Source organism: Aquarana catesbeiana, linkage group LG11 (assembly GCF_042186555.1).
Source record: "Aquarana catesbeiana isolate 2022-GZ linkage group LG11, ASM4218655v1, whole genome shotgun sequence".
Lineage (NCBI taxonomy): Eukaryota > Metazoa > Chordata > Amphibia > Anura > Ranidae > Aquarana > Aquarana catesbeiana.
Window position 1 is genome coordinate 263,604,794 of NC_133334.1, and position 27,662 is coordinate 263,632,455.

Below are 27,662 nucleotides of genomic sequence, written 5' to 3' on the forward strand. Positions count from 1 at the left end.
ATCACAGGTGAGCACTGATTGGCAGCACTGGTGAGCACTGATTGGCAGCACTGGTGAGCACTGATTGGCAGCACTGGTGGGCACTGATTGGCAGCACTGGTGGGCACTGATTGGCAGCACTGGTGGGCACTGATAGGCGTTACTGATCAGCAGCACTGGTGGGACTGCACTAATAATCTTGACACTGATAATCAGTGTCAATGTCCCTTTAAGTTAAGCCGGTTATCTTCTCTCTTCCTCCATGCTGTCAGTTTGAGGAAAGGAGTGCTGATAACCAGCTTGTGTTTACATCCGTGATCAGCTATTTGTGTGAAAAAAGGATAAATATTTCATCTGGGTACAGTGTTGCATGACTGCGCAATTGTCATTCAAAGTGTGACAGCGCTGAAAGCTGAAAATTGGCCTGGGCAGGTAATTGGTTTAAGTGCCCGGTAGGCAAGTGGTTAAAGGGTCCTGACCTGGATTCGAACCCAGGAACCCAATGCTGCAAGACAGAAATGCTCAGTGATTTATATAGAGAAATAAAGGTCCTCTCCAGATAAGACGGGGAGCTCTGACTTCTCACAGGCTAACAAAAGGCTTTATTTATTGTGAGTTCACACTTCCCGTAGTTCTGTGAAATTGAACGACTCCGATCTGTCGGTGTCTGGTGGAGGTTAATGAATTATGAATATTGTTGATATCTTCATTTTCATGTTTATTATTAGAGAAGGATTGCACATTTTTTTTAAAGATGGTGAATAAGTTGCAATATTGAGTACACAGGCTGTTCCTAACCAGTTTAATACAGGGCACTTTTACCCCCTTCCCACCCAGGCCAGTTTTCAGCTTCCAGCGCTGTCACACTTTGAATGACAATTGCGCGGTCATTCAACACTGTGCCCTTATGAAACTTTTATTTATTTTTTTTTACACAAATAGAGCTTTATTTTGGAGGTATTTAACCACCACTGGGTTTTTTTTTTTTTTTTCGCTAAATAAACCAAAAAAGACTGAAAATTTTGAAAAAAAAGCCCACATTTTCAAATAATTGTTCTTCATAAATCTAGGCCAAAACGTATTCTGCTACATTTCTTTGGAGAAAATAACCCAAATCAGTGTATATTATTTAGTATGTAGGAAAGCTATAGAGTTCACAAACTATGGGATATACAGTATCTCACAAAAGTAAGTACACCCCTAAGTGAAAATGTCCAAATTGGGCCCAATTAGCCATTTTCATGTGACTTGTTAGTGTTACAAGGTCTCAGGTGTGAATGGGGAGCAGGTGTGTTAAATTTGGTGTTATCGCTCTCACTCTCTTACTGGTCACTGGAAGTTCAACATGGCACCTCATGGCAATGAACTCTCTGAGGATCTCAAAAAAAGAATTGTTGCTCCACATAAAGATGACCTAGGCTATAAGAAGATTGCCAACATTCTGAAACTGAGCTGCAGCACAGTGGCGAAGACCATACAGCAGTTTAACAGGACAGGTTCCACTCAGAACAGGCCTCGCCAAGGTCGACCAAAGAGGCTGCGAGCACGTGCTCAGCGTCATACCCAGAGGTTGTCTTTGGGAAATAGACATATGAGTGCTGCCAGCATTGCTGCAGGGGTTGAAGGGGTGGGAGGTCAGCCTGTCAGTACTTAGACCATACGCCACACACTGCATCAAATTGGTCTGTATGGCTGTCATCCCAGAAGGAAGCCTCTTCTAGAGATGATGCACAAGAAAGCCCGCAAACAGTTTGCTGAAGACAAGCAGACTAAGGACATGGATTACTAGATCCATGTATTGTGGTCTGATGAGACCAAGATAAACTTATTTGGTTCAGATGGTGCCAAGCATGTGTGGTGGCAACCAGGTGAGGAGTACAAAGACAAGTGTGTCTTGCCTACAGTCAAGCATGGTGGTGGGAGTGTCATGGTCTGGGGCTGCATGAGTGCTGCCGGCACTGGGGAGCTACAGTTCATTGAGGAAACCATGAATGTCAACATGTACTGTGACCTACTGAAACAGAGAATGGCAGTATTCCAACATAACAATCCCAAACACACCTCCAAGATGACCACTGCCTTGCTAAAGAAGCTGAGGGTAAAGGTGATGGACTGTCCAAACATGTCTCCAGACCTAAACCCTATTGAGCATCTGTGGGCGGAAGGTGGAGGAGCACAAGGTCTCTAACATCCACCAGCTCTGTGATGTCATCATGGAGGAGGGGAAGAGGACTCCAGTGGCAACCTGTGAAGCTCTGGTGACCTCCATGCCCAAGAGGGTTAAGGCAGTGCTGGAAAATAATGGTGACCACACAAAATATTGACACTTTGGGATCAATTTGGACATTTTCACTTAGGGGTGTACTCACTTTTGTTGCCAGCGGTTTAGACATTAATGGCTGTGTGTTGAGTTATTTTGAAGGGACAGCAAATTTACACTGTTATACAAGCTGTACACTCACTACTTTACATTGTAGCAAAGTGTCATTTCTTCAGTGTTGTCACATGAAAAGATAGAATAAAATATTTACAAAAATATGAGGGGTGTACTCACTTTTGTGAGATACTGTATATCTGAAAATCTATCAGTCCTGATATACTGACGGCCTATCTCATTTCCTGAGGCCCGAAAACTCCAGGACAGGACAGATATCCCCCAAATTACCCCATTTTGGAAACTAGACAGTCCAATGTATTTATAACACTGTACTACTCTGGGGAAGTGATCAGGATTAAAAAAATTTTTTTTTTTTTTTTAACACACTCTGATCGCTTATAGTCGTGATCATCACTGCTATAAGCAGCCATTTTTTTCTGAATGAAATCTGTGCATTCAGTGTGTACTATTATGATTAGCTGTGATTGGCCCTGTGTGTACCATGTGATCACAGTGACCAATCACAGAAATCAACACAATGAATGGAAACCTTCCATTGTGTATAATTGCCATTTCATCTATTATGATTGATCACTGCGATCACATGGTACCGATAGCGAGCCGGTACACTGAACTGTCATCTGCTGTGCCTGGTGGACAGAAGTGCACCGGATGTAAGGCAGCACAGAATTTCTGGCAAGATCAACAATTATTTATTTTTTTACACTAATCAAATACTCTGTTTCCCCAAAAATAAGACCTAGTGTGATTGTCAGTGATGGCTGCAATATAAGCCCTCCCCCCCAAATAAGCCCTAGTTAAAGTCCTTGTAGGTCTTCTTTTCAGGGTAGGGCTTATTTTCGGGGAAACAGGGTAGGGCTTATTTTGGGGTAGGGCTTATATTGCAGCCATCACTGACAATCACACTAGGTCTTATTTTCGGGGAAACAGGGTAGTCATGTGAAAAAAAGTACACCCTGTAGAAATGAGATCTTCATTCAAACAGTGACTACTGATAAAGGTGTTAAGAGCGGCACAGTGGTGTAGTGGGTAGCACCCTCGCCTAGCAGTAAAAAGCGTCGCTGGTTCGAATCCCAACAACATTACCTGCCTGGAGTTTGTATGTTCTCCCTGTGCCTGCGTGGGTTTCCTCCGGGTACTCCAGTTTCCTCCCACACTCCAAAGACATGCTGGTAGGTTAATTGGATCCGGTCTAAATTGGCCCTAATATATGAATGTGAGTTATGCCCTGTACACACGATCGGACATTCCGACAACAAAATCCTGGATTTTTTTTCGACAGATGTCGGCTCAAACTTGTCTTGCACGCACATGGTCACACAAATGTTGTCGGAAATTCCGAACGTCAAGAACGCGGTGACGTAAAACACGTACGACGAACCGAGAAAAATGAAGTTCAAAAGCCAGTGTGGCTCTTCTGCTTGATTCCGAGCATGTGTGGAATTTTGTATACTATATTAACTTGCAAAATAAAAAATTAAGAAAATTAATATAAGCGCCGCTTATATTAATTTTCTTAATTTTTTATTTTGCAAGTTAATATAGTTTACAGTATTTATTTTTAAAGTGGCAGCTTTGGAGGTTATACACTTTTATATACACTTTGATACACACACATTCTTTAGCGCAGTGGTGGGAACCCAGGAAGGGCGTGATTAATTGCTTGGTTAGCATTATTCACATGCGTGGAATTTTGTGTGCGTCGGAATTGTGTACACATGCTCGGAATCTCCGACAGCGGATTTTGTTGACGTAAAATTTGAGAACCAGCTCTCAAATTTTTGTTGTCGGAAATTGCGACAAAAAATGTCCGATGGAGCCTACACACGGTCAGAATTTCCAACAACAAGCTCACATCAAACTTTTGTTGTCGAAAATTCCGATTGTGTGTACGCAGCATAAGGGACCTTAGATTGTAAGCTCCTTGAGGGTAGGGGCCGATGTGAATGTACAATGTATATGTAAAAGCGCTGCGTAAATTGACGGCGCTATATAAGTACCTTAAATAATAATAATATACTGGAGTAAAACCATAAGGAGATTGTGCCTTTTAAATAACTTAACAAAAATAGATATACTGTGGGAAAAGAAAGTACACCCTTGGGCCAGAAGCTGGTATTGTCCCCTTCAGCAAAATAGTCTTGTAGACAGTTTGTATAACTGCAGAAATGTCCTCTTTTTTTGTCTTCCATTGCTGTGAAGCACAAATGCCACTCTCCTATTAATGAAACCTGGCTTCTGGTATTGGAGAAACTTTGTCGGCCTCCTGAGAGCCGTGGTGGTGATTGCAGCTCTATAGGCAGAAAGTGACATCTCCCCCACAGAGCCGTCATATTTGTGCCCCCCTTTCCTGTGGACTGCGGGTATCCCGGCGCTCTGTAAACACGACTTATGGAGATGTGACTGTATCTACAGAGAAAGTGCTGATTATCATTTCAGCCGGCGATCCTACCGTTGCATCGCAAGCGGCGAACCACAAATTATTTTTTTCTTCTTTTATTGCTTTTGACAAATGCGCCTGGAAAAAGCCTTTCCGCGGCCTGCCAAGCTATTTCTGGCAGGAACTTCACCCCGCAGCTACTAATGGGATTATTTAGATGTTTCATTTAAATATGTGCATTGGAATGTGCGTTGTGATTTCCTGCGCCTTTTTTTTTTTTTTTTTTTTCCTCCATGTTGAGCTTAAAACCTATTTCCCCTCCTGCTGTAACCAGTAACAGTGCTCTCCTCTCAGGACTTAGAAATTGTGCTCAGTCTAAAAGGTGGTTTGGGTGTATTCGTAACAAGATTTGTTCTGTGCGAATCGAGCAAAAACAAATGTTATTAGGTTATATCTTTTCTGAACAAATGGGTTTTTTTTTTAATTTTATTATTTGCAATTGTAACACATTGAATTATGGTCAATAGATGAAGCTGAGGAGCATAGGAAATACATCTTTGTAATAAGAGATACAATGTAGCAATTCTAGAGAACACTGGCAGGAATTAGTATTTTTTTTTTTTTTTGGGCTAATTCTCTCTAATGCTCCTCAGAATTGTTAAATTGTATCTTTATATATATATTTATATATATATATATATATATATATATATATATATATATATATATATATATATATATATATATATATATATATATATATATATATATATATATATATATATATGGTGTTTTTTGTTTTTTTTTTACATAAGATATTTGCAATTCTTATACTCCGCAGCTCCATCTAGTGGCCATAACGCTGTATTTTTTTAAACAAATATTTGCAATAGGAAAATACTAAATTATGGCCATTAGATGGAGCTGATGAGCATAAGAAATACATACATTGATCAGGCATAACTTTGACAACTGACAGGTTAAAATGGTTGTAAAGACAATACATTTATTTACTCTAAAGTGGTTTTAAACCCTTACATGTAGGCAGTGAAGTGGCCCCTGGTGATAAACGGAGATGAAACAAAGCCTCCTACATAAGTTGTACCCGTTTATCTGCAGTCCTCCTCTCTTCTGTGAAGTGCAGCATGTATACAGCTTGTCTGAGCTTTCAGAAAGCAGGAGGCGGGGAGCTGAAGTTACACTCTGGAGAGCTCAGCGAGGAAAGCTGAGAGCTGGTTGGAGGGAAGGGACACCCCCCCCCCCCCCCCCCGCACACACACACTACTGAGGCTGTCAATCCCAAGCTGTGTGCTGGAGATCCCTCCCCTGTCACCATTTTTTTTTTTTTGGTGTCAGGAAAACTTGTCAGAAGCGATTCATGCTGATAACAGAGGAAGGAGACCATGGACAGAAATGACACTTAGTGCTCTTTATTGATAAAGGTACACACTATAGAGGGATATGCTTTGTTCATATTTCATGTCTGAGGTTTACAGCCACTTTAATGCATTCCCTGCATTAAGATAAAAATTGTCCCAACAGTTGTATCGTGCCCTCACCACCCTAAGTACTTACCTGAGTCTAGTTTCAGACCGGTAAAGGGTGCCCGTACTGACCCGTGTCCACAGTCAAAAGCACCTACAATGGGCATGTGAGCATCACAACTGCATCAAGGAGCAATGGAGGAAGGTGGCCTGGTCTGATGAAACACGTTTTCTTTTACATCATGTGGATTTCCAGGTGCGTGTGCCTTGCTTACCTGGGGAGGAGATGGCACCAGGATGCAGTATGGGAAGAAGTCAAGCCGGCGGAGGCAATGTGATGCTTTGGGCAGTGTTCTGCTGGGAAAACTTGGGTCCTGCCATTCATGTGGATGTAACTTGGACACGTATCACCTACCTAAACATTGTTGCTGACCAAGTACACCCCTTCATAGAAACAGTTTTTCCCAAAGGCAGTGGCCTCTTTCAGCAGAATAATGTGCCCTGTTACACTTTAAAAAACAGCTCCAGAACGGTCTGAAGTGAGATCTCCACAAGGTGGCAGTGTTTGAAAAGATATCAATTCTCATTGACACGCTCAATGGAAAACTCCAGCCGATCGTACGGCACGTGCAATAAATGGGAACATTTTCTAGTGCTAAAACATTCATGATGTATTCAGGATTATAAGACCTTCATTATTCTGAACCAAAACTGCTGAAGATGAGCAAGGTTGTATGTGACGGACGTGTCTATTCTAGTATATGATGTATCTATTACTTATCCTGTTCCTTTTTTTCTATCAAAAGCGGCAGCTGGTATTTTTTTTTTGGGGGGGGGCAAACAATGCACCCTGCCACCCCCCCCCACCCGCGGTCACCAGCCCCGCACTTCCCCATCCAGGTTGCAGACTGAGCTTCCTCCGGGTGACAGCTTCCCCTGCATCTCCTCCTCAGCATCATGGCAGCTTCCGCAGTGCGTCTCCTCCCTCCTACTCCTCCTAGGCCGATAGGATCGCTTCTCCTTTTGGCCAATTGGGTGACAGGACCCGCTTCCTGATTGGCCAGGAGGAGAATCGGGAACACGATAGCAAATATTAATTCTCTATTATCACACAACTGTGTGGGGTCAGGGGTGCAGTGTTCTGCGCCCTGAGCCCACCCTTTTCTGAAGCCTATTAGAGCCTCTGGCTCTAATCACGTGCTTAAACCCCCCCCCCCCCCCCCCAATTGGAATCCATGCGTCCGGTGCCCCGCATGTAGATTGAGGGGTGGTGCAGGAACCCTATTTTCCCTAGGGACAGGAACACCATCTCCATACCATGCTGGCTGGCAGGACTGGCGTCAGCCACCCTTGAGTGCCTGGGTGGGGGGGATGGGGGGGGGGCAGTAAAATCCAAATCCCCAGCCACATGCTCTCTCGTGATGAACTGGCTTTGTATTAGTGAAGCACCTTAAAGAGAGGTAAACCTGTACTGTTATTACTATGTTAGGATTATTATTATCTTTATTTATTAGCAGGTAAATGCGGCCCACCATGCATTCACATACATTGAATCCGCCTCTCTAAGAGGAAAAAGGTTGCTGACCCCTCCTATAGAGTGTCACTTGAGTGACAGCTCTGAGTCTGATGAGGCTACTGACATCACATCCAAGATGGCAGCACCCAAAAACCGTCTCGGGGCTCTTGGATGTGCATTATATCAGTGGTTCTCAACCTCAGACTTCAAGTACCCCCAACGGGTCATGTATTGGGAACTTCCCTTAGATAAAATCTCATCAATACCATGTCATTGATATTAATTTAAAGCAGCTGTGAAAGTAAAGGAAAACCTGAAAACATGGCCCATTGGGGGTGGTTGAGAACCACTGCTCTGTATTACCAAAGGTATTGGTACACCTGCCTTTGCACACACATGAACTTTATTGGCATTCCCAGTCTTAGTCCGTAGGGTTCAATATTGATCTGGCCCACCCTTTACAGCTACAACAGCTTCAACTCTTCTGGGAAGGCTGTCCACAAGGTTTAGGAGTGTGTCTATGGGAATGTTTGACCATTCTTCCAGAAGAGCATTTGTGAGGTCAGGCACCTATGTTGGACAAGGCCTGGCTTGCAGTCTCCGCTCTAATACATACCAAAGGTATTTTTGGGTTGAGGTCAGGACTCCACCCCAAACTCGCTCATCCATTTCTTTATGGACCTTGCTTTGTGCACTGGTCCAAATCATTTGGTGGAGGGGGGATTAGGGTGTGGGGTTGTTTTTCATTGGCCCCTTCGTTCCAGTGAAGGGAACTCTTTCACACAGAGACAGTTTTCAGGCATTTTAGTGCTAGAAATAGCACCTATAAAGCGCCTGAAAACTGCCTCCCATTCATTACAATGGGTGCTTTCACACTGGGGCGGGGCGCTTGTGGGACGTTAGAAAGAGTCCTGTAAGCAGCATCTTTTGGGCAGTTTGGGAGCGCTGTGTACAGCACTCCCAAAACGCTCTGCCCATTGCAATGAATGGGCAGCACTTTCAAATCACCTGAAAAGTGTTTCGGGAAGCACCGCAACACAGGAGTTTTTAACCCCTTTTTTGGGGTTAAAACCTCCCCGCTAGCGGCCGAAAAGCGGCACTTTACCGTGAACGCACGGGCATCCCCAGTGTGAAATGGGTCTTAAGGCGTCAGCATACCAAGACATTTTGGACAGTTTCATACTCCCAACTTTGTGGGAACAGTTTGGGGATGGCCCCTTCCTGTTCCAACATAACTGCGCGCAAAGCAAGGTCCATAAAGACCAGTTTTTGAAATACTCGGGCACCAACAACCACGCCACGTTCAAATTCACTTAAATCCCCTTTCCTCCCCATTCTGATGCTCAGTTTGAAATTCAGTATATCGTCTTCACCACATCTAGATGCCCAAATGCATTGTGTTGCTGCCATGTGATTGGCTGATTAGCAATTTGTGTTACCAAGCAATTGAACAGGTGTACCTAATAAAAAGTAGTTGGCGAGTGTGTGTGTGTGTGTATATATACTGTATATGTCTGTCTATCTATCTATCTATCTATCTATCTATCTATCTATCTATCTATCTGGAGAGAGAGAGAGATATCTATAGATAGATAGATAGATATAGAGAGAGATATCTATAGATAGATAGATAGATAGATATAGAGAGAGATATCTATAGATAGATAGATAGATAGATATAGAGAGAGATATCTATAGATAGATATATTTTTATTTTTTTTTTATGTTTATATGGGTGTGTGTATAAAACACAATATTCATATGCAGTATTTAATATTCGACTGATAAGCATTAAAGAAACTTTTTTTTAAATTTTTTAGTTCTGCTTTAAAAAGAAAGAAACTAAAAATGTAGGAATTAGGACCAGGAATTAGCAGCGGACCTTTTGTACAAGTGTGCTTTGTGCGGTTACGGATAAAGCATGAAAAGATCAGACCTGCCATGGTGTTCCATCTAACACGTTATCCTCAGCACGGTATGAAGTCTCTGCGCTCACCATGGCACAATCGTTGAGGCGTCTGTGGAGTGCACCGCCGGCCCGTCTCATCAATATTGTAAACATATCACTTTCATCTTGTTCCTTTTCCACCCGGCAGAACACGGTGCAGGATACAGATTAATATTTGATTCGGGCGCGCTCAATAAGGTTTCATCTCCGCAGAATGAAAAAAGGTTACGAGCGTCAACCGGATCAACTGCATCCCTGCTTATTTTTTATTTTTTCCCCTTGTATGAAATCTAGTTTACCCGAGCCACATTCGTTTTATTAATAATGAGGGTAGGAGTGGGCACGCGTGTTTATCCACTGGGAGAACTGGCTGTATCCACATGGAGGAAAAAACTCAATGTAGAAGACTTTATTTCTTTGTACAGCTAACTCCCTCAAAGGTAATCTGACACATACTGTGTAAAGAAAGATCTTGGAGGTCTAAAGCGGGATGAAAGAATTCAGAAGTGCTCTTTTAGCTATAATGTTACCAATGCCAAGTAGTCAACAGTGGAAAAGTGCCTGCTTCCGAGCCTCCTGGTTAAGTCTGCAACTCTGAAGCAGAAAAGTGGTCAGTGTTGGACCCTACAGACAATTACATAGAGATTAACAGAATGGGTGAAAATGACAGGTCCTCTTTAAAGAGGAGTGCAGAAGGTATGACAGTGGGCAGTATGTACAGAAGAGGAGTGCGGAGGGTATGATGGTGGGCAATCTATACAGGAGAGGAGTGTGGAGGGCATGGCGGTGGGCAGTATGTACAAAAAAGGAGAGTGAAGGGTATGGCGGTGGGCAATATATATACAGGAGAGGAGTGCGGAGGGTATGATGGTGGGCAGTATGTGCAGGAGAAGAGTGTGGAGAGTATGGCAGTGGGCTGTATATACAGGAGGGGAGTGCGGAGGGTATGATGGTGGGCAGCATGTACAGAAGAGGAGTGCGGAGGGTATGGCGGTAAGCTGTATGTACAAAAAAGGAGTGTGGAGGATATGGCGGTGGGCAATATATATACAGGAGAGGAGTGTGGAGGGTATGACGGTGGGCAGTATATACAGTAGAGGAGTGTGAATTGTAGGACGGTGGGCAGTATATACAGGAGAGGAGTGTGGATTGTATGACGGTGGGCAGTATATACAGGAGAGGAGTGTGGATTGTATGACGGTGGGCAGTATATACAGGAGAGGAGTGTGGATTGTATGACGGTGATTCTGCTTGGCTGTTTTTCTCTCTCTCAAGTCTTCCAGTCTGTGTGGTGGAGATTTTCTGTCGAGGTTTTATACCGCACAATGACACAAAGTTTCCCTATGAAGTCTTCAGGGAATACTGAAATGTAATTTTTCCTCTGATTTTGGGGAAGGTGTCTCTGATAACAGTACATTTTATGTTGGCGCCCCCCGGCTGTCCTCACAAACAATGACAGCGGTGACAGGTGTCGGCACATCTCTGTCTGTACATCGCGTGATGCTGAATCACTCTCTGATTCACTTTCCCACATACGGGAGGCAGCGACTCTTCACCTACTTCTCACGTCACATGTTTACATGCAGCATGCGGCCCGTCTGCAGCACATCGCAGACTGACTCAGGTGCAGCCTGACGACTCCTCATCATTATACATTCTATCACTCCACCCTGTCATATCAATAATGGAAACAATGTGTCGCCCGCTGTAGACTTTATCATTGCTGTGGTTAAGTAGGTGAGTCTATTTAAAGTAATCCAGATCCTCTATGTGCACACTGCAACAACGTTCATCTGTACAGAGTCATGTAGAGAATGGCTGCAGTCCCGCCCAGACACACTGTGAAAACCCTGCTGAGACCGTTTGCAGTACCCTGTTTCCCCGAAAATAAGACCTAGCGTGATTGTCAGTGATGGCTGCAATATAAGCTCTGCCCCCCAAATAAGCCCTACCCTGTTTCCCCCAAAAAAAGCCCTACTCTGAAAGTAAGGCCTACAAGGACTTTAACTAGGGCTTATTTGGGGGGTAAGGCTTATATTGCAGCCATCACCGACAATCACGCTAGGTCTTATTTTCGGGGAAACAGGGTAGAACATATGCTGAGTGGAATTTGAGCATAGCATTGGTGCAGTACTACCTGGATAAACATAAAAGTTGGTGACCAAGTTCACTTAAAGTGAAAGGCAAAACTTTTTTTTTTTTTGGATGGATGGATGGAGTAAGAGAGGGCTATGTGAACTGTGAGTTTGTTTCTTTTTTAACATCTGTGTCCCATTGGGATTTCCCTTCACTTCCTGTCCCGGCAGCAGATTTGATGGCCATTTAGAGGCCATGGTGGGACAATGCTGGAGGCTTTGCAGCAAGTTAGCCTCTAGTTTGGTTTTTTTTTTTATCTGCATTCATTGAGGACTTGAGTTATCATCAGCGGGTAATTGTCACATGTCAAAAAATAAAGAGAAATTCCCAGCTCACTTTCCAACCATCCTGCAACAAACCCAATTGTCCTATCTAACAGTTCACGTTAAAACCAGGGGTGTAGTTTGCACACAGTTGCAAATCTATGCGCGAGCTGATGGGCTGCTTCATGGCACCCCAGTCTAGTGCAGTCCTAACTCTATAAATTTTGAGGTTTGTTGAAGGCTGGCTGGTAAGTGAGCTGGGAACTTTTCTTGTTTTTTTTGACATGTGTCGCCCTTCCATGTGCTCCTTGCTGCAAAGGCCAGTTATAGGTTGGGGTGGTTGCCATTTGTTTGTTGATCATCACAGCCTCATACCTCCCAACTGTCCCTGATTTGTCCCTCATTCCTCCTCATTTGTCCCTCATTTTGATCTGATCTATATAGTTGTATATAAAATGCACTTTTTATCTATCAAAGTGTTTCCCAGTGCTAAACCTTTCATCTGATTTCTAAATTGCTGCATTTGTAAATTCCAAAAGCCAATATAAAGGAATAGTAGTGGTAAAAAAAAAGCACTTGTGGGTTTAACCAATCTTGTTTTTTGTACAATTCTCCATTAAGGGGGCGTGGTAAGGGGTGTGTCCTATACCAGTATACTTTTGCTGATAGGTCTCCCTCATTCCCATCTAAAAAAGTTGGGAGGTATGCAGCCTGGTGCACATGGACAATTCTCTCAGTTCCCCGGCGTATTTGCTTTATTTTGAAGGACAGGATCAGGTGAGTGCTGCCCATTTGCCCATCAATAAGGGCCAGCTTGCCCCGTTCGCGCACAGGGATGCACTGTGTGCGTTCCTGTGCGATTAACTTGCAGTTTTGCCCGGTGCGCTTTAAGCCCCATTCATTCTGAATGGGCTGAAATTGCACTGCACCGCACCAAAAGTGGTAGAAGCACTACTTTTAGAAACACGCTGCACCCAGATCGCATGTTACTTTTGTAGCACGCGATCTGGCTGCGGGCAAATGCACTGCGTTTGCGTCCTGTGTTTGGGGTGTCGTTAACTTGTTATTGACACCCGCTGAAGGTAGCAAATAGACTGCGTTTTTGAATGCCTTTTGAACCACAAAGGAACGCACAGCATGTTCCTGTGGGATTCCTGTGCGGGTGAACTGGTCCTAAGAGAAGTATGGGGTTTTAAAAAAAAAAAAAAAAAACCTATATACTCACCTGGGTGGAGGCAGCTTTGACCTAATGCTGCATCTAAGACTGAGAACTGAGCGATCACATGACCACTGATTGTTCAGTTCTCAGTCTTCAGTGAGCGGAGAGGCAGTGATCATCAGTCACCAGCTCTCTTCTCTGCCCCTCCAGCGCTCACTGGAGCGCTGGGCTGTGAAGGGTTAGGAGCAGCTTGCTCGGGCTCTGAGAGGCTGAATCTAGGGGGATCCTGACATCAACCAGTTCCTGACCACGTTATAGCCGAATGACCGCTACAAGCGCAGTCGCACATTGCTGGTTAGGGCATCATAAGATGTCCTCCTGTGATCACGCTTCCCACGCGCCCGCTGTGGTGTGCTCTGTGATCGCCGTGTCCCTAGGACACAGCTGATCACAGATGGGGGTAAAGAGCCAATCACAGCGGTTCTTTACCACGTGATCAGCTGTGTCCAATCACAGCTGATCATGATGTAAACACAAGCTGATTATCGGCGTTCCTTTCCTCATGCTGACAGCGAGAGGAGAGCTGATAACCGGCTTGTGAGAGAGGGACATGTACACTAATAATTAGGGCACTGATTATCAGTGCAGTCCCAACAGTGCCCACCATTGCCGCCAACCCGTGCTGTCAATCAGTGCCCACCAGTACCACCTATCAGTGCCGCCTATCAGTGCCCATCAATGCTCGCCCCATCAGTGAAGCCTCAATTACCTGTTTGGAAAATTTTATAACAAATGTTTTATTTATTTATTTTTTCAGACTTTTCGGTCTCTTTTCGTTTATTTAGCAAAAAATAAAAAAATTCCAGTGGTGATTAACCTACTTGCAGACCACCCACCGCAGTTGTACTGCGGCAGGTGGACGCGGCTGCGTGAATCGCCGTCATCGTACGTCGGCTCTCTAAATAGGCTGTAGCAAGCGTCCACGGAGCTGATGTGCGTGGCCGGCAGCCGCGATGTCCGCCGGCCACCCGCGATCGCTCCTCACAGAGAAAGAACGGGGGATCTTTCAATATAAACGGACAGATCCCCGTTCTGTTAGGGAAGTAAAGAGAGATCTGCTGTTCCTAGTGATCAAGAACAGCGATCTCTCTCTGTACTCTCTGTCAGTCCCCTCCCCCCCACAGTTAGAACACACGCTAGGGAACACATTTTAACCCCTTGATCGCCCCCTAGTGTTAACCCCTTCCCTGCCAGTGACATTTATACAGAAATCCGTGTCTATTTTTAGCTCTGATCGCTGTATAAATGTCACTGGTCCCTCAAAAGTGTCCGATCTGTCCGCTGCAATATCGCAGTCCTGCTAAAAATCGCAGATCACCGCCATTAGAAGTAAAAAAAAGAAAAAAAATTAATTAATAAAAATGCCATAAATCTATCCCCTATTTTGTAGATGCTATAACTTTTCCACAAACCAATCAATATACACTTATTGCAATGTATTTATTTATTATTTTATTTTATTTTTTACCAAAAATATGTAGAAGAATACATTTTGGCTTAAACTGATGAAGAAATTAGTCGTCTTAATTTTTTTTTTATTATTATTATATTTATATTTCTTTTTATTATATTTATTTATTATATTTATTGTAGCAAAAAGTAAAAAATATTGCCTTTTTTTTTTTTTCAAAATCATTGGTCTTTTTTTGTCTATAGCGCAAAAAATCGAAACCGCATAGGTGATAAAATACCACCAAAAGAAATGTGTGGGAAAAAAAGGACACAAATTTTGTTTGGGTACAACATTGCGCGACCGCGCAATTTTCAGTTAAAGCGACGCAGTGCCGTATCGCAAAAAATGGCCTGGTCATTAAGGGGGCAAATCCTTCCGGTACTTAAGTGATTAAACACAATCAAAAGAAAGCTCTACTTGTGTGGAAAATAAAATGATAAAAATGTCATTTGGATACAGTGTTGCATGACTGCGCAATTGTCATTCAAAGTGTAAAAAGCGCTGAAAGCTGAAAATTGGCTTGGGCAGGAAGGGGGGGGGGGGGTAAAAAGGCCCGGTAGGCAAGTGGTTAAAGTCGGGATCCCTCCAGAGTCTGGAATGGCTAAGTGATGTCAGCTGTCAGCGAACTTTAGCCCGCTGTCGGCTGAATCTGGGTCGCAGGAGTGAAGAACAAAGTGCCCTCTTGTGACCCACAGGACAAGTAGGGCCAAATAATCGCCTCTGTCAGTTGCCTCTTCCTTGATTGGTGGGAATTGAAGGCAATTATGGTGCGGCGCACTCTCAGCACATTTCCCTATCTACAAGCGCTCCGATTAATGTAATCTCGTTATCATTTAATTGCTGCTAAGCATGAGAATATCTTGTGCTGAAAAAAAGGTTCAAATATTTAATTTCGCAGGGCCGTAAAAATCGGCGGCTTCTCCGCTGTGTTGATCCAACAAGACGGAGCACGCGCTCGTACCGTGATGATTAATGTAGATCGGATGGAGGCGTGATAAGGCGTTGTTTGAGTACCTGTGCCCGGGAGATACTGAAATAAGAATGGCGCTGCGTTCGGCAGACACCATAGTTACTTCAGGGGGGAGCTCGCACACAGACTAGTGGACTTCTCCGCGCTTGATTAAGAGGAAGTCGGTACTTCCACATTTGGTAGTTCTAACTTCAGTTTGTTCAATTAACCACTCGCCGACCGCTGAACGCCGATATACGACGGTACAATGGCAGCGGTGGGCAAATGGGCGTACCTGTACGTGCCCTTTAATTGGCAAGGCTAGTGGGCGCGCACACGCCTGCTGCATACAGCGTGGCCGTGCCCGCGGGACCCACGGACTCGCTGTCCGCTGGTCTCCCGGCGATAGTGTCACAGAGCCGCAGAACGGGGAGGTGTATAAATGACAATGGTCCCAAAATAGTGTAAAAAATGTCCGATGTGTCCACCATAATGTTGCAGTCACGATAAAAATCGCAGATCGCCGCCATTACTAATAAAAAAAATCTTGGTAAAAGTTAGGGATAAGCGACATTAAGGCCAATGGGAAAAGCAAAATTAAAGCCGATTTCTGACCAAACCTCTATCCTCTTCTGACTAATCAATGGGTTTCATTAAAAAAAAAAAAAAAAATTCTTATGTGAATCTGTGGTCATGTGACAGACTGGGTTTCAATTCTTTTTTTCTCTGCAAAGCAGTGTGGGAGGATCCATATTCCAAGTGCCTACGCCATTCCCTGATCATAGGGACACTACCTCTTGGCTGATTGTCAAGGGGTCCTGAATATTGTAGGGGTTCTCAAAGGCCCGTGAAGATGAGAGGGGTCCTGATGACTGGAGGGGTTCTCAAAGGGTCCTGAAGATCGGAGGGGTCCTCAAAGGGACCTGAAGGTTGGCTTGGTCCTGAAGGGGTCCTGAACATTGGAGGGGTTCTCTAAGGGTCCTGAAGATCGGAGGGGTCCTCAACATTGAAGGGGTCCTGAACATTGGAGGGGTTCTCTAAGGGTACTGAAGATTGGAGGGTCCTGAAGATCGGAGGGATTCTCCAAGGGTCCTGAAGATCGGAGGGGTTCTCCAAGGCTCCTGACAATCGGAAAGGTTCTCTAAGGGTCCTGACGATCGGAGGGGTTCTCCAAGGGTCCTGACGATCGGAGGGGTTCTCCAAGGGTCCTGACGATCAAAGGGGTTCTCCAAGGGTCCTGACGATCAAAGGGGTTCTCCAAGGGTCCTGACGATCAAAGGGGTTCTCCAAGGGTCCTGACGATCGGAGGGGTTCTCCAAGGGTCCTGACGATCGGAGGGGCTCTCCAAGGGTCCTGGCAATTGGAGGGGGTTCTCCAAGGGTCCTGACGATCTGAGGGATTCTCCAAGGGCCCTGACAATCGGAGAGATTCTCCAAGGGTCCTGGTGATAGGAGGGGTTCTCCAAGGGTCCTGGCGATCAGAGGGGTTCTCCAAGGGTCCTGGCGTTCAGAGGGGTTCTCCAAGGGTCCTGGTGATCAGAGGGGTTCTCCAAGGGTCCTGGTGATCAGAGGGGTTCTCCAAGGGTCCTGGCGATCAGAGGGGTTCTCCAAGGGTCCTGGCGATCAGAGGGGTTCTCCAAGGGTCCTGGCGATCAGAGGGGTTCTCCAAGGGTCCTGGCGATCAGAGGGGTTCTCCAAGGGTCCTGGCGATCAGAGGGGTTCTCCAAGGGTCCTGGCGATCAGAAGGGTTCTCCAAGGGTCCTGGCGATCAGAGGGGTTCTCCAAGGGTCCTGGCGATCAGAGGGGTTCTCCAAGGGTCCTGGCGATCAGAGGGGTTCTCCAAGGGTCCTGGCGATCAGAGGGGTTCTCCAAGGGTCCTGGCGATCAGAGGGGTTCTCCAAGGGTCCTGGCGATCAGAGGGGTCCTCCAAGGGTCCTGGCGATCAGAGGGGTTCTCCAAGGGTCCTGGCGATCAGAGGGGTTCTCCAAGGGTCCTGGCGATCAGAGGGGTTCTCCAAGGGTCCTGGCGATCAGAGGGGTTCTCCAAGGGTCCTGGCGATCAGAGGGGTTCTCCAAGGGTCCTGGTGATCAGAGGGGTTCTCCAAGGGTCCTGGCGATAGGAGGGGTTCTCCAAGGGTCCTGGCTAACGGAGGGGTTCTCCAAGGGTCCTGGCGATCGGAGGGGTTCTCCAAGGGTCCTGGCGATCGGAGGGGTTCTCCAAGGGTCCTGGTGATCGGAGGGGTTCTCCAAGGGTCCTGACGGTAGGAGGGGTTCTCCAAGGGTCCTGGCTAACGGAGGGGTTCTCCAAGGGTCCTGGCTAACGGAGGGGTTCTCCAAGGGTCCTGGCGATTGGAGGGGTTCTCCCAGGGTCCTGGTGATTGGAGGGGTTCTCCCAGGGTCCTGGTGATTGGAGGGGTTCTCCCAGGGTCCTGGTGATTGGAGGGGTTCTCCAAGGGTCCTGGCGATCGGAGGGGTTCTCCAAGGGTCCTAGACCAGCTGACACTAGATTTCTGATGCCGGCTGCAGCAAAGCCATATCACATGGCACCAGGGTCCCTGCACACTACTAATGTCACCTGGTAGAGCTGCATGGGTAAATTACACAGTTGTGGAAAAATAGTTTATCAAAATCGCCCAGTCTTTCCTAGGGATCTGTTGAAGGGTTGCATTGGATTTCAATGAGGGTGATCTATGAATATGCAGTCTGTGTGGCTAACTTTATGTACACATCTAATAAAGGATGAATAGCATGAAAACAAAACAAGAGCACCAGACTAAATGAAAGGTTTTAAGTCACTTTATTAAGTTATGTAATGGTCACATATAACAGCCAACACGTTTCAGGGGTGAACACACCTTGTTTCATCAGAGTTACAAGTAGGAAGTGGAAGTGTTCCAGTGGGGACACTAGTTCTAGTGACAACCAGGAATTTCCTCTCACTTCCTATTTGGACTTGGGGACAGGAAGTGAAAGGAAATTTCCCCAATGGAACAGTTGACAAAATAAAAAAAACGGTTAACATAAACACGAAAAAAAAGTTTTGCCTTCAATTCTCCTTTAACATTGGCATAGAAAAAAAATTGTAAAACGTTTGTCTGTTGTCCCTTGCAGCCTGTTCGACATGGGAGGAGAATATTACTGCTACAGCTCAGACATCACCTGCTCCTTCCCCGCCAATGGGAAATTCACCGCTGACCAGAGAGCCATCTATGAAGCTGTACTCAAGTCATCCCGTGCCGTCATGAATGCTGTGAAACCTGGTGAGAGGTTAAACATTTCTACATACAGTACATGTCGTCACATTGTATCTATGTGTAGTTTGTAAATTTGTTGTATCAGCCCTCAAAATTTCCACTCGCCGGCTTGCATTTGGCGAGTGGAAATTAGTGGAGGGCGAGTGTGGAGCAGGGATGGACAGTTTCCTGTCTGATCGCTTCTGGCAGAAGCAGTGCGGCCATCAGAGCGACACGGAGGGGGGGCTCCCTGCTCCCAGGGCCACTCTGATGTTCTGTAAAAAAAGGCCACATCTCTTCTGCCCGAAGCGATCAGCCAGACAAGGCGCTCTCACCGTGTATGTCGGGGGGTGATAGGATCCCGCCTCTGATGGTGAGGATGTGGCTGTCAGCGCTCTCTTATATGGCTGGTTGATGAATGACCCCCACTCGCTCTCACACTTCACCCAGCTGAGTGGTCATTACATGCTGAGAAACAATTTATCCGCAACAGGTAAAGCACGCCAGGGCCTCCGTGACGCAACTCAACACCAGCAGAACCAATAGGAACGTCTTATTCCAAAGTACGGTCATTGTGTTCTACTGTCAACTGATTGGACATTCCTTTTCCAATTTATGAACTCCAGGAAGGTGTAAGGCCCAGTTCAGATCTCGCGTAATGGGAACAAATGACCACACTCACGATTTTTTTTTTTTTTTTAAGTGAGATTTACACGTGTTTTTTTTTTTCTGTGTTCCAGTTGGAGAAATTTTCCCTGATTTCCTGTGAGGACAGGAAGTGCTTCTTTTTCTGGCTTTGCCTTCCACAGGAAGTGGGGGAAAGTCTGCCAAACGGGGGCACAGACAATAAAAAAAATCTGACAAATTGTAATCCTCCCTCTTCTATCCAAAACAAGAAGAACATTTTGTACGGTGTTAGTGGCTCTGCCTGAAATCTGATCTTCTCCTTTGGCAGAGATCACATGTTTAAATGCCATTTGGCCATGTGACCAGTAGAGGCAGGGAGCAGAAACGAAGGACTTCCATGTGACAGGGAAGGGAGCAGAACCTCTGGACTTCCATGTGACCGATAAGGGAAGGAAGTAGAACCTGAGGACTGCCATGTGATCAGTAAGGGAAGGGAGCAAGACCTGAGGACTTCCATGTCACTGGTAAGGGCAGGGAGCAGAAGCTGAGGACTTCCATGTGATTGAGAAGGGTGTCGGAACCTGTGGACTTCCATGTGACCGGTAAGGGAAGGGAGAGTGCAGAACCTGAGGACTTCCATGTGACCAGTAAGGACAGGTAGCAGAAGCTGAGGACTGCCATGTGACAGGTAAGGGAAGGGAGCGGAACCTGAGGACTTCCATGTGACCAGTAAGGACAGGTAGCAGAAGCTGAGGACTGCCATGTGACAGGTAAGGGAAGGGAGCGGAACCTGAGGACTTCCATGTGACCAGTAAGGACAGGTAGCAGAAGCTGAGGACTGCCATGTGACAGGTAAGGGAAGGGAGCGGAACCTGAGGACAGCCATGTGACAGGTAAGGGAAGGGAGCAGAACCTGAGGACTTCCATGCAACCGGTAAGGGAAGGGAGCGGAACCTGAGGACTGCCATGTGACTGGTAAGGGAAGGGAGCACTGTGGTGGGGAAGGTAAGTATTTTTTACCATTTCTACACAAACCTGACAGGTGAATGGAGTCAATAGATCGGCTCTGACAATCGGTCCACGTATGAAGATAAATATTCGATAAGCCGGATGTGAAGGCGCAGACAGCTGGGAGGTCGCCTTTCTCCTATATGGCAGCAGCCAGGAAGCACCCGAGGTCCGGTGAGAGCGATCGCCATCCAATAATAAATCCCACCATTAGGATACTTTATATAAACAAGATGTCCTATTAATCAGCCGAATGTTCCAGGATGGCGGTGCCGAGCTGGCAGAACAAACATGGCAGGAGGGATAAATGGGGATTTCATTCTCCACATACTCAGATAATAAGACGCTATTAGGAAAGACTCTGGAGAGCCGCCGCTCCTCCACTACTCACATCCAGAACCGGAGCCGACTCTGCTGGCTGGTAAAGAGGACCTGTCTATTCTACTGCATTTCAGATGTTGAAGCTGAAGTTTAATCTGCTTATATTACAGTATTGTATGACTGCGCAATTGTCATTCAAATGCGTCAGCGTTGAAAATTGGTCTGGGCAGGAGGGGGGTTTAAGTGCCCAGTAAGCAAGTGTTTAAGAGGAGCTGTCAGGGTAGCAGTACAGGAGATGTCCTGGTCCTGGTCCCCTTTCACCACCATTAGCTGACTGTCTGAAAATTTAAGGACAGCTGGTGATTTGTTAACAGTCCTTATCTCCTTCCAGCCACTGAACATCTGAGATGAGAACTGCAGACCGTCTGCTTCCCAGAGTCCCTGACCCCTCACCTCCTGTCTGCAGACTCTGCCCGCACCAACAACACCATAAATCCTGCAGCCATGTTCATTGTGAGAGGTGGAAGAAATATGACCCGGCCTGAGCCATGTGCCGGAAAACAACAACAGAACCGCGGCGGGCTGTGGTTTGGTGACAAACAATGGTGGGGATTGTCCATGTCTTCTACCGTGTCTGTTCTCCGTCCTGGAACATGTACTACCTGCGCCGGGGACTGACGGGGCGACAGCGGACACCCCTCGACCTCCGTTCTAGGACAGATACGGCAAACAAAAACCGAGAACGCACCAAGCCTTGTGCCTTACCTTTGCCATAACTTTATTAGAATGATAAGACAGATGTGTTCTCACAAACACAGCACATCAGTATCCACAGAGCCCTGGATGGACCCGGTCCACTGAACGAGTCCCAACCACAAGAAGACTCTCAAAAATTACTGACGCGTTTCGAGGGGAGATGCCCCTCTTCCTCAGGGGGATCCTCCTTTGAAACGGATCAGTATTTTGAACGAGGTTCATTGTAAACTCGGTGAACGTGCACTGCGCTGGGACTATGAGAAGCGTTTCAGACGCCCCCTTGGTGGATGTGATCGGGTGAGGTGGGGTGCATCTCTAGGTAGATTGTCTTCAAATACAGCCAGCCTAGGAACGCCCACTTCACTGGACTGACACTCACCCATAAAGGCATTTTGATATTTGCAGAACTCCTCCCAAGAGCCAGCTCAATGCTTGCATCGGGACTGGGGGCTCTTGAGAGGAGTACTGAGACAGGGGGCTGTCTCAGATATGTACAGCCCCCTGCCGGCCACTCCCACCAGCCATGAGCTGCCTGCTTTGCATAGAAAAGCACAGAGACCCAGTGATGACGTCACTGGTTTTAAACTATAGTATGCAATGAAATTATTTAACCACTTCCGGACCGTCCGCCGTCGTTATACGTTGGTATTTTGACGTTGAATACCGTTGTTACATCAGCAGATAGCTGCCATAACCCTGCTATTTTTTTTAAAACAGCGGGCGATCCGCTTTCAGATAAAAGTGGTCTCCGCGGCGGATTTGCTTTTTTTCACTTTTATCGGCGGCGGGAGAGGTGCCCACCCCCCTCCAGCCGCGTCCTGGTCATCACCACCGATGACCGGAGCTGTCGGTAGTGATAGAGACGATCGGGTCCTTTCCTTTTATAGAGGCATGAAGTGGAGTGAGGGAATGATGGCCTCCACTCCATACCATTGGATGACGGAAGCAATACCAAACGTCACTTCTGCCCAATGGTCTTAACCCCTTCCCGCCGACCGTACGCAGATGTGCGTACTCGGCTTGCCCGCTGTAAACAACGGGATGATGCCTGCAGCTGCGGGCATCATCCCGGTACCGTTGTTTACAGCGGGCAATCGGCTATCCGAGTATAACAACCGATGCGGCTAAAAGCTGCTCGGCTGTTATACTGGAGGAGGGGACGCCCCCCCCGTCCCACCGCTCTTACCGGGCCTCCTGTGCGATCGGTAGGCCCGGTGTCCAATTGGTTGCCTTCAGCGGCTGGGGGCGGGCTGGAATGAAGCTGTGGGCGGCTTCGTTCCAGCCTTCTCATTGTAAACGAGGAAGGGACGTCATGACGTCACTTCCCATTTACTCGGCTGCCAATGGCGCCGGTTTTAAAAAATACACAGTATTTAGACTCGCCGTTTTCGGCGATCTGAATACTTTGAAGTGCAAAGGTGGGATCGGGGGTCTTGACCCCTGATCCCTCCATAAAGAGTACCTGTCACCACCTATTACTGTCACAAGGGATGTTTACATCATTGTGACAGCAATAAAAGTAAAAAAAAAAATGTTTTGTTTTTTTTTTAAACACAATTTATAAGTATAAAAAGTAGTAAGTATAATAAGTATAAAAATAAATTTAAAATCTTTTTTTAAAGCGCCCCCGCCCCCGCGAGCTCGCGCAGCAAAGAAAACGCATACGGAAGTCGCGCCCGCATATGTAAACGATGTTCAAATCACACATGTGAGGTATCGCTGCGATCGACAGAGCAAGAGCAATAATTCTAGCCCTAGACCTCTTCTGTAACTCAAACCTGGTAACCGTAAAAAAAAAAAAATTAAAGCGTCCCCTATGGAAATTCATAGGTACCGTAGTTTGTCGCCATTCCACGAGTGCGTGCAATTATAAAGCGTGACATGTTTGGTATCTATTTACTCGGCGTAACATCATCTTTCACATTATACAAAAAAATTGGGGTAACTTTACTGTTTGGATTTTTTAAAATTCATGAAAGTGTCCCTTTTCCAAAAATTTGCGTTTAAAACACCGCTGCACAAATACCGTGTGATATAAAATATTGCAACAATCTCCATTTTATTCTCTAGATTCTCTGCTAAAACAATATATATATATATATATAATGTTTGGGGGTTCTAAGTAATTTTCTAGCAAAAAAAAACGGATTTTAACTTGTAAACACCAAATTTCAAAAATAGGCTTAGTCATGAAAGGGTTAAAGGGGAATTTTTTTTTTCTTTTTTTTTTATTGCATTTAAGTGTAAATGTGAGATCTGAGGTCTATTTGACCCCAGATCTCATATTTAAGAGGTCCTGTCATGCTTTTTTTTTCTATTACAAGGAATGTTTACATTCCTTGTAATAGGAATAAAAGTGATCCAAATATTTTTTTTTTTTTAAAGGGACAGAATAAAAAGTAAAACAACTAAGAATAAAAAAAAAAAGTAAAGCGCCCGCATATATAAACGGTGTTCAAACCACACGTGTGAAGTATTGCCGCGATCGTTAGTGCGAGAGCAATCATTCTAGCCCTAGACCCCTGTAACTCAAAACGGGTAACCTGTAGAAATTTTGAAACGTCGCCTATGGAGATTTTTAAGTGTCAAAATTTGTCGCCATTCCACAAGCGGGCGCAATTTTGAAGCTTGACATGTTGGGTGTCAATTTACTCGACGTAACATTCTCTTTCACAATATAAAAAAAATTGGGGTAACTTTACTGTTTTCTTATTTTTAATTCAAAAAAGTGTATTTTTTTTAAAAAATGCATTTGTAAGACTGCTGCGCAAATATGGTGCAACATAAAGTATTGCAATGAGGAAAAGATGATCCGCACTCCGGTGATTGCTCTTAAGAAGTATAATATTTATTGACAAGCCACAGTGACCAAACGCAAATAAGAACAGTTGATGCGTTTCAGCCTATAAGGCCTTAGTCATAACCACCATGGTTATGACTAAGGCCTTATAGTCTGAAACGCGTCAACTGTTCTTATTTGCGTTTGGTCACTGTGGCTTGTCAATAAATATTATACTTCTTAAGAGCAATCACCGGAGTGCGGATCATCTTTTCCTCATTTACCTACTCAGCCGGCGACTGTGGATCGAGCACCTGGGATCTCTGCTTTCTATGTGATGTGTATGTGGTAGCACTGACTTTTTGTTTATTGCAATGACCGCCATTTTATTCTCTAGGGTGTCTAGGGAAAAAAATATAATGTTCGAGGGTTCTAAGTATTTTACTAGCAAAAAAACCTAATTTTAACTTGTAAACACCAAGTGTAAAAAATAGACCCGGTCCTTAAAGCGGAGTTCCACCCAAAAATGGAACTTCCACTTTAAGTGATGGTGACCCCCTGACATGCCACATTTGGCATGTAATTTTTTTGAGGGGGAGGGGGACGGATACACTCTTTTTAGAGGCATCCATCTCCCACCTCCTCCCGGGGCTCCGTAGCGCCAGAAGGAAGTTCACCTCTCCCCCCTCCCTCCGAACAATCTTCTGGGACACGTCACAGGTCCCAGAAGATTGCCCGGCCATTCACAGCGGGCGGTGTGAAGCCACAGCCAGGCGCCCACAGTTACAATGCTGGCGCAGCAGAGAGGAGGGGGGAGAGGAGTGGGGCTTCGTTCGCCCGCATCGCTGGACCCTGGGACAAGTGAGTGTCCGGTTGTTAAAAGTCAGCAGCTACACTTTTCGTAGCTGCTGACTTTTAAATGGGTGGAACTCCGCTTTAAGTGGTTAAAATGTTATTAGTATGTTGATAAGGAGGATGAGCTGCGCACAACAGAAGGGAAGGCCGGAGTTCAGCTTTAAGGGCCAGTTCACACCACATGCATTCCAGTGCATTTTTTTTTCCTGCATCAAAAATGCATGGAAAGTAGGTTGTTTGGTTTTCAATGGCATAGTTCACACCAGTGCTTGAAGTTCCAGTGTGTTTTACTTTTTTTTTTTTCTGGAACTGGAACATGCTGCATTTTTCCTGCACTGGACTGTACTGGAATGCTGAAAAAAGCATCTAAAAATGCACTAAAAACGCACTGGAACACACATGTCCTTATTTCAGGTTATGAAAAAGGAGAGAAAAAATGCACTGGAACTGCACCAAAAACGCACATGCAGAAGAGCATCTGGAATGCATCCGGACTGTGTTTCTATTGTGTCAACTGGCCCTAAAACTTCTGTGATCATAAAAAGGGCAATAAAATGAAAGCACTGAATATATATACTGTATGTGTATGTGTGTGTATATAATATATATATATATATATATATATATATATATTGTTCAAGTGAATTATGTCAGAAAAAGAATTGTCTTTTCTCTTGAACAATATTTTTAGCGCTGCAATTTTTATTGACTTTTTATGATTGCGAAGGGTTTCGGTTTATTGCCTTTATTATTGCTAGCAGCTATAATATAGGTGTTTAGTGTTGCCCTTTTTGAGGTTTTTTTTTGTTTTTTTTTTTTTTTCAGTTATAACTTCTGTGGTTGCGCCCGCCCTCTGCCCCCCCGTTTTTAAATGACATTACGGCTGTTTTCTTTTCTCCTGGCCGTCTTTCATAAAATTGACCCGAATGTGAATGAGATTCATTGTAAACTCTGTGAACTTGCACCGCGCTGGACCAGGAGAAGCGTTTCAGACGCTCCCCTCGTGGATGTTATCCGGTGAGGTGGGGTGCGTCTCGAATTGTTGGCCGTCTCAGTCCAACCAGATCTGAGTGTGTTCCGGTCCGATCTCCCCCCCCCCCCCCCCAGACTGCCCATTGGTTCACTGACCTGTTCTCTACATGATATGACTTGGCTGGGAATGGTGAAGTCAATAGACATAACGTCAGCACAATTCCATTCCATAGTGCAAGGCTGTTTCCAGTCCAGCTGTGTGCGGATATAAAGTCACATAGTTAGTCTGGTTGAAAAAAAAGACACAAGTCCATCCAGTTCAACCAAAAGAAATTAAAAATAAAAATAATACAATCCTATATATACAATCCTATACCTACAGTTGATCCAGAGGAAGGCAAAAAAGTCCAGCAAAGCATGATCCAATTTTCTCCGGCAGGGGAAAAAATTCCTGCCTGATCCCCCGAAAGGCAATCAGATATTCCCTGGATCAACTTTACCTATAAATGTTATTTTCCAGTTATATTCTGTACATTTAGGAAAAAAGCCTTTTTTTTTTTTAAGGAATCTACCGAACTGGCCAGAACCACCTCTGGAGGGGAGTCTATTCTAGACTTGTGCAGTGCCGAAAAATTTGTTCGTTTTCGTTTCATTCGTTTTTGGGGGTTTTTTTTTTTTCGTTTTTCGTGTCATCAGTTATGATCAAAATTCGTTATTTCGGACAAATTTGTAAGTTCGGAAGAATTCGAATTTGTTCTGTTCCATTCGTTTAGATGCGGTATTCGTAAATTCATAAATTCGAAAATCCGGAAATCCGAAATAATAACTATTAAATTATTATTATTAAATTATTGGAAATAACAAATGCAGCATCTAAACAAATGGAATGGAACAAATTAATAGTAAATAATAGTAATAAAAAGGTTTTATTATTACTGTTATTACTATTAGATCGTTAACGTTCCATTCGTTTAGATACGGCATTCGTTATATCAGATCATTCGTAACTTCGGATAAATTCGTACTCGTTGCGTTCTCTAACAGCCAAATTTGCAGGGAAATTCCAATATCTATAATTTAATAGTAATTATTAGTTATTATTTCAGATTTTCGGGTTTTCGGATTTTCATTCTTTTGAATTTTCAGATTTTAATTCTTATTTCAGATTTCAAATTTCCAAATTTTTTCATTTTCGAATTTACGTAATTCCAAATTTTCGGAAATTCGAAGTTTCGGAATTAACGAATTTGTCAAAATTCGTTAAATGAATTCAGAACTAAACAAATTGCACATGTCTATGATTTACCAAAACTGAAGGTATAAATGGCAACGTATGTAGGGCTGTGTTAGCATAAAAACGATTCATACTTTTTCCTGCAATCTTTATG

At 44.9% G+C, this 27,662-nt stretch overlaps 1 protein-coding gene across 1 annotated transcript in view; it reads left to right on the forward strand.

The window, feature by feature from the left end:
• Window positions 1-27,662, forward strand: part of PEPD (peptidase D) — a 249,397-nt gene that overhangs the window by 210,913 nt on the left and 10,822 nt on the right. The window contains exon 12 of the mRNA XM_073605776.1: window positions 18,835-18,983. Within this exon, the coding sequence (XP_073461877.1) occupies window positions 18,835-18,983 (149 nt within the window). The remainder of the gene's footprint in view (window positions 1-18,834; window positions 18,984-27,662) is intronic.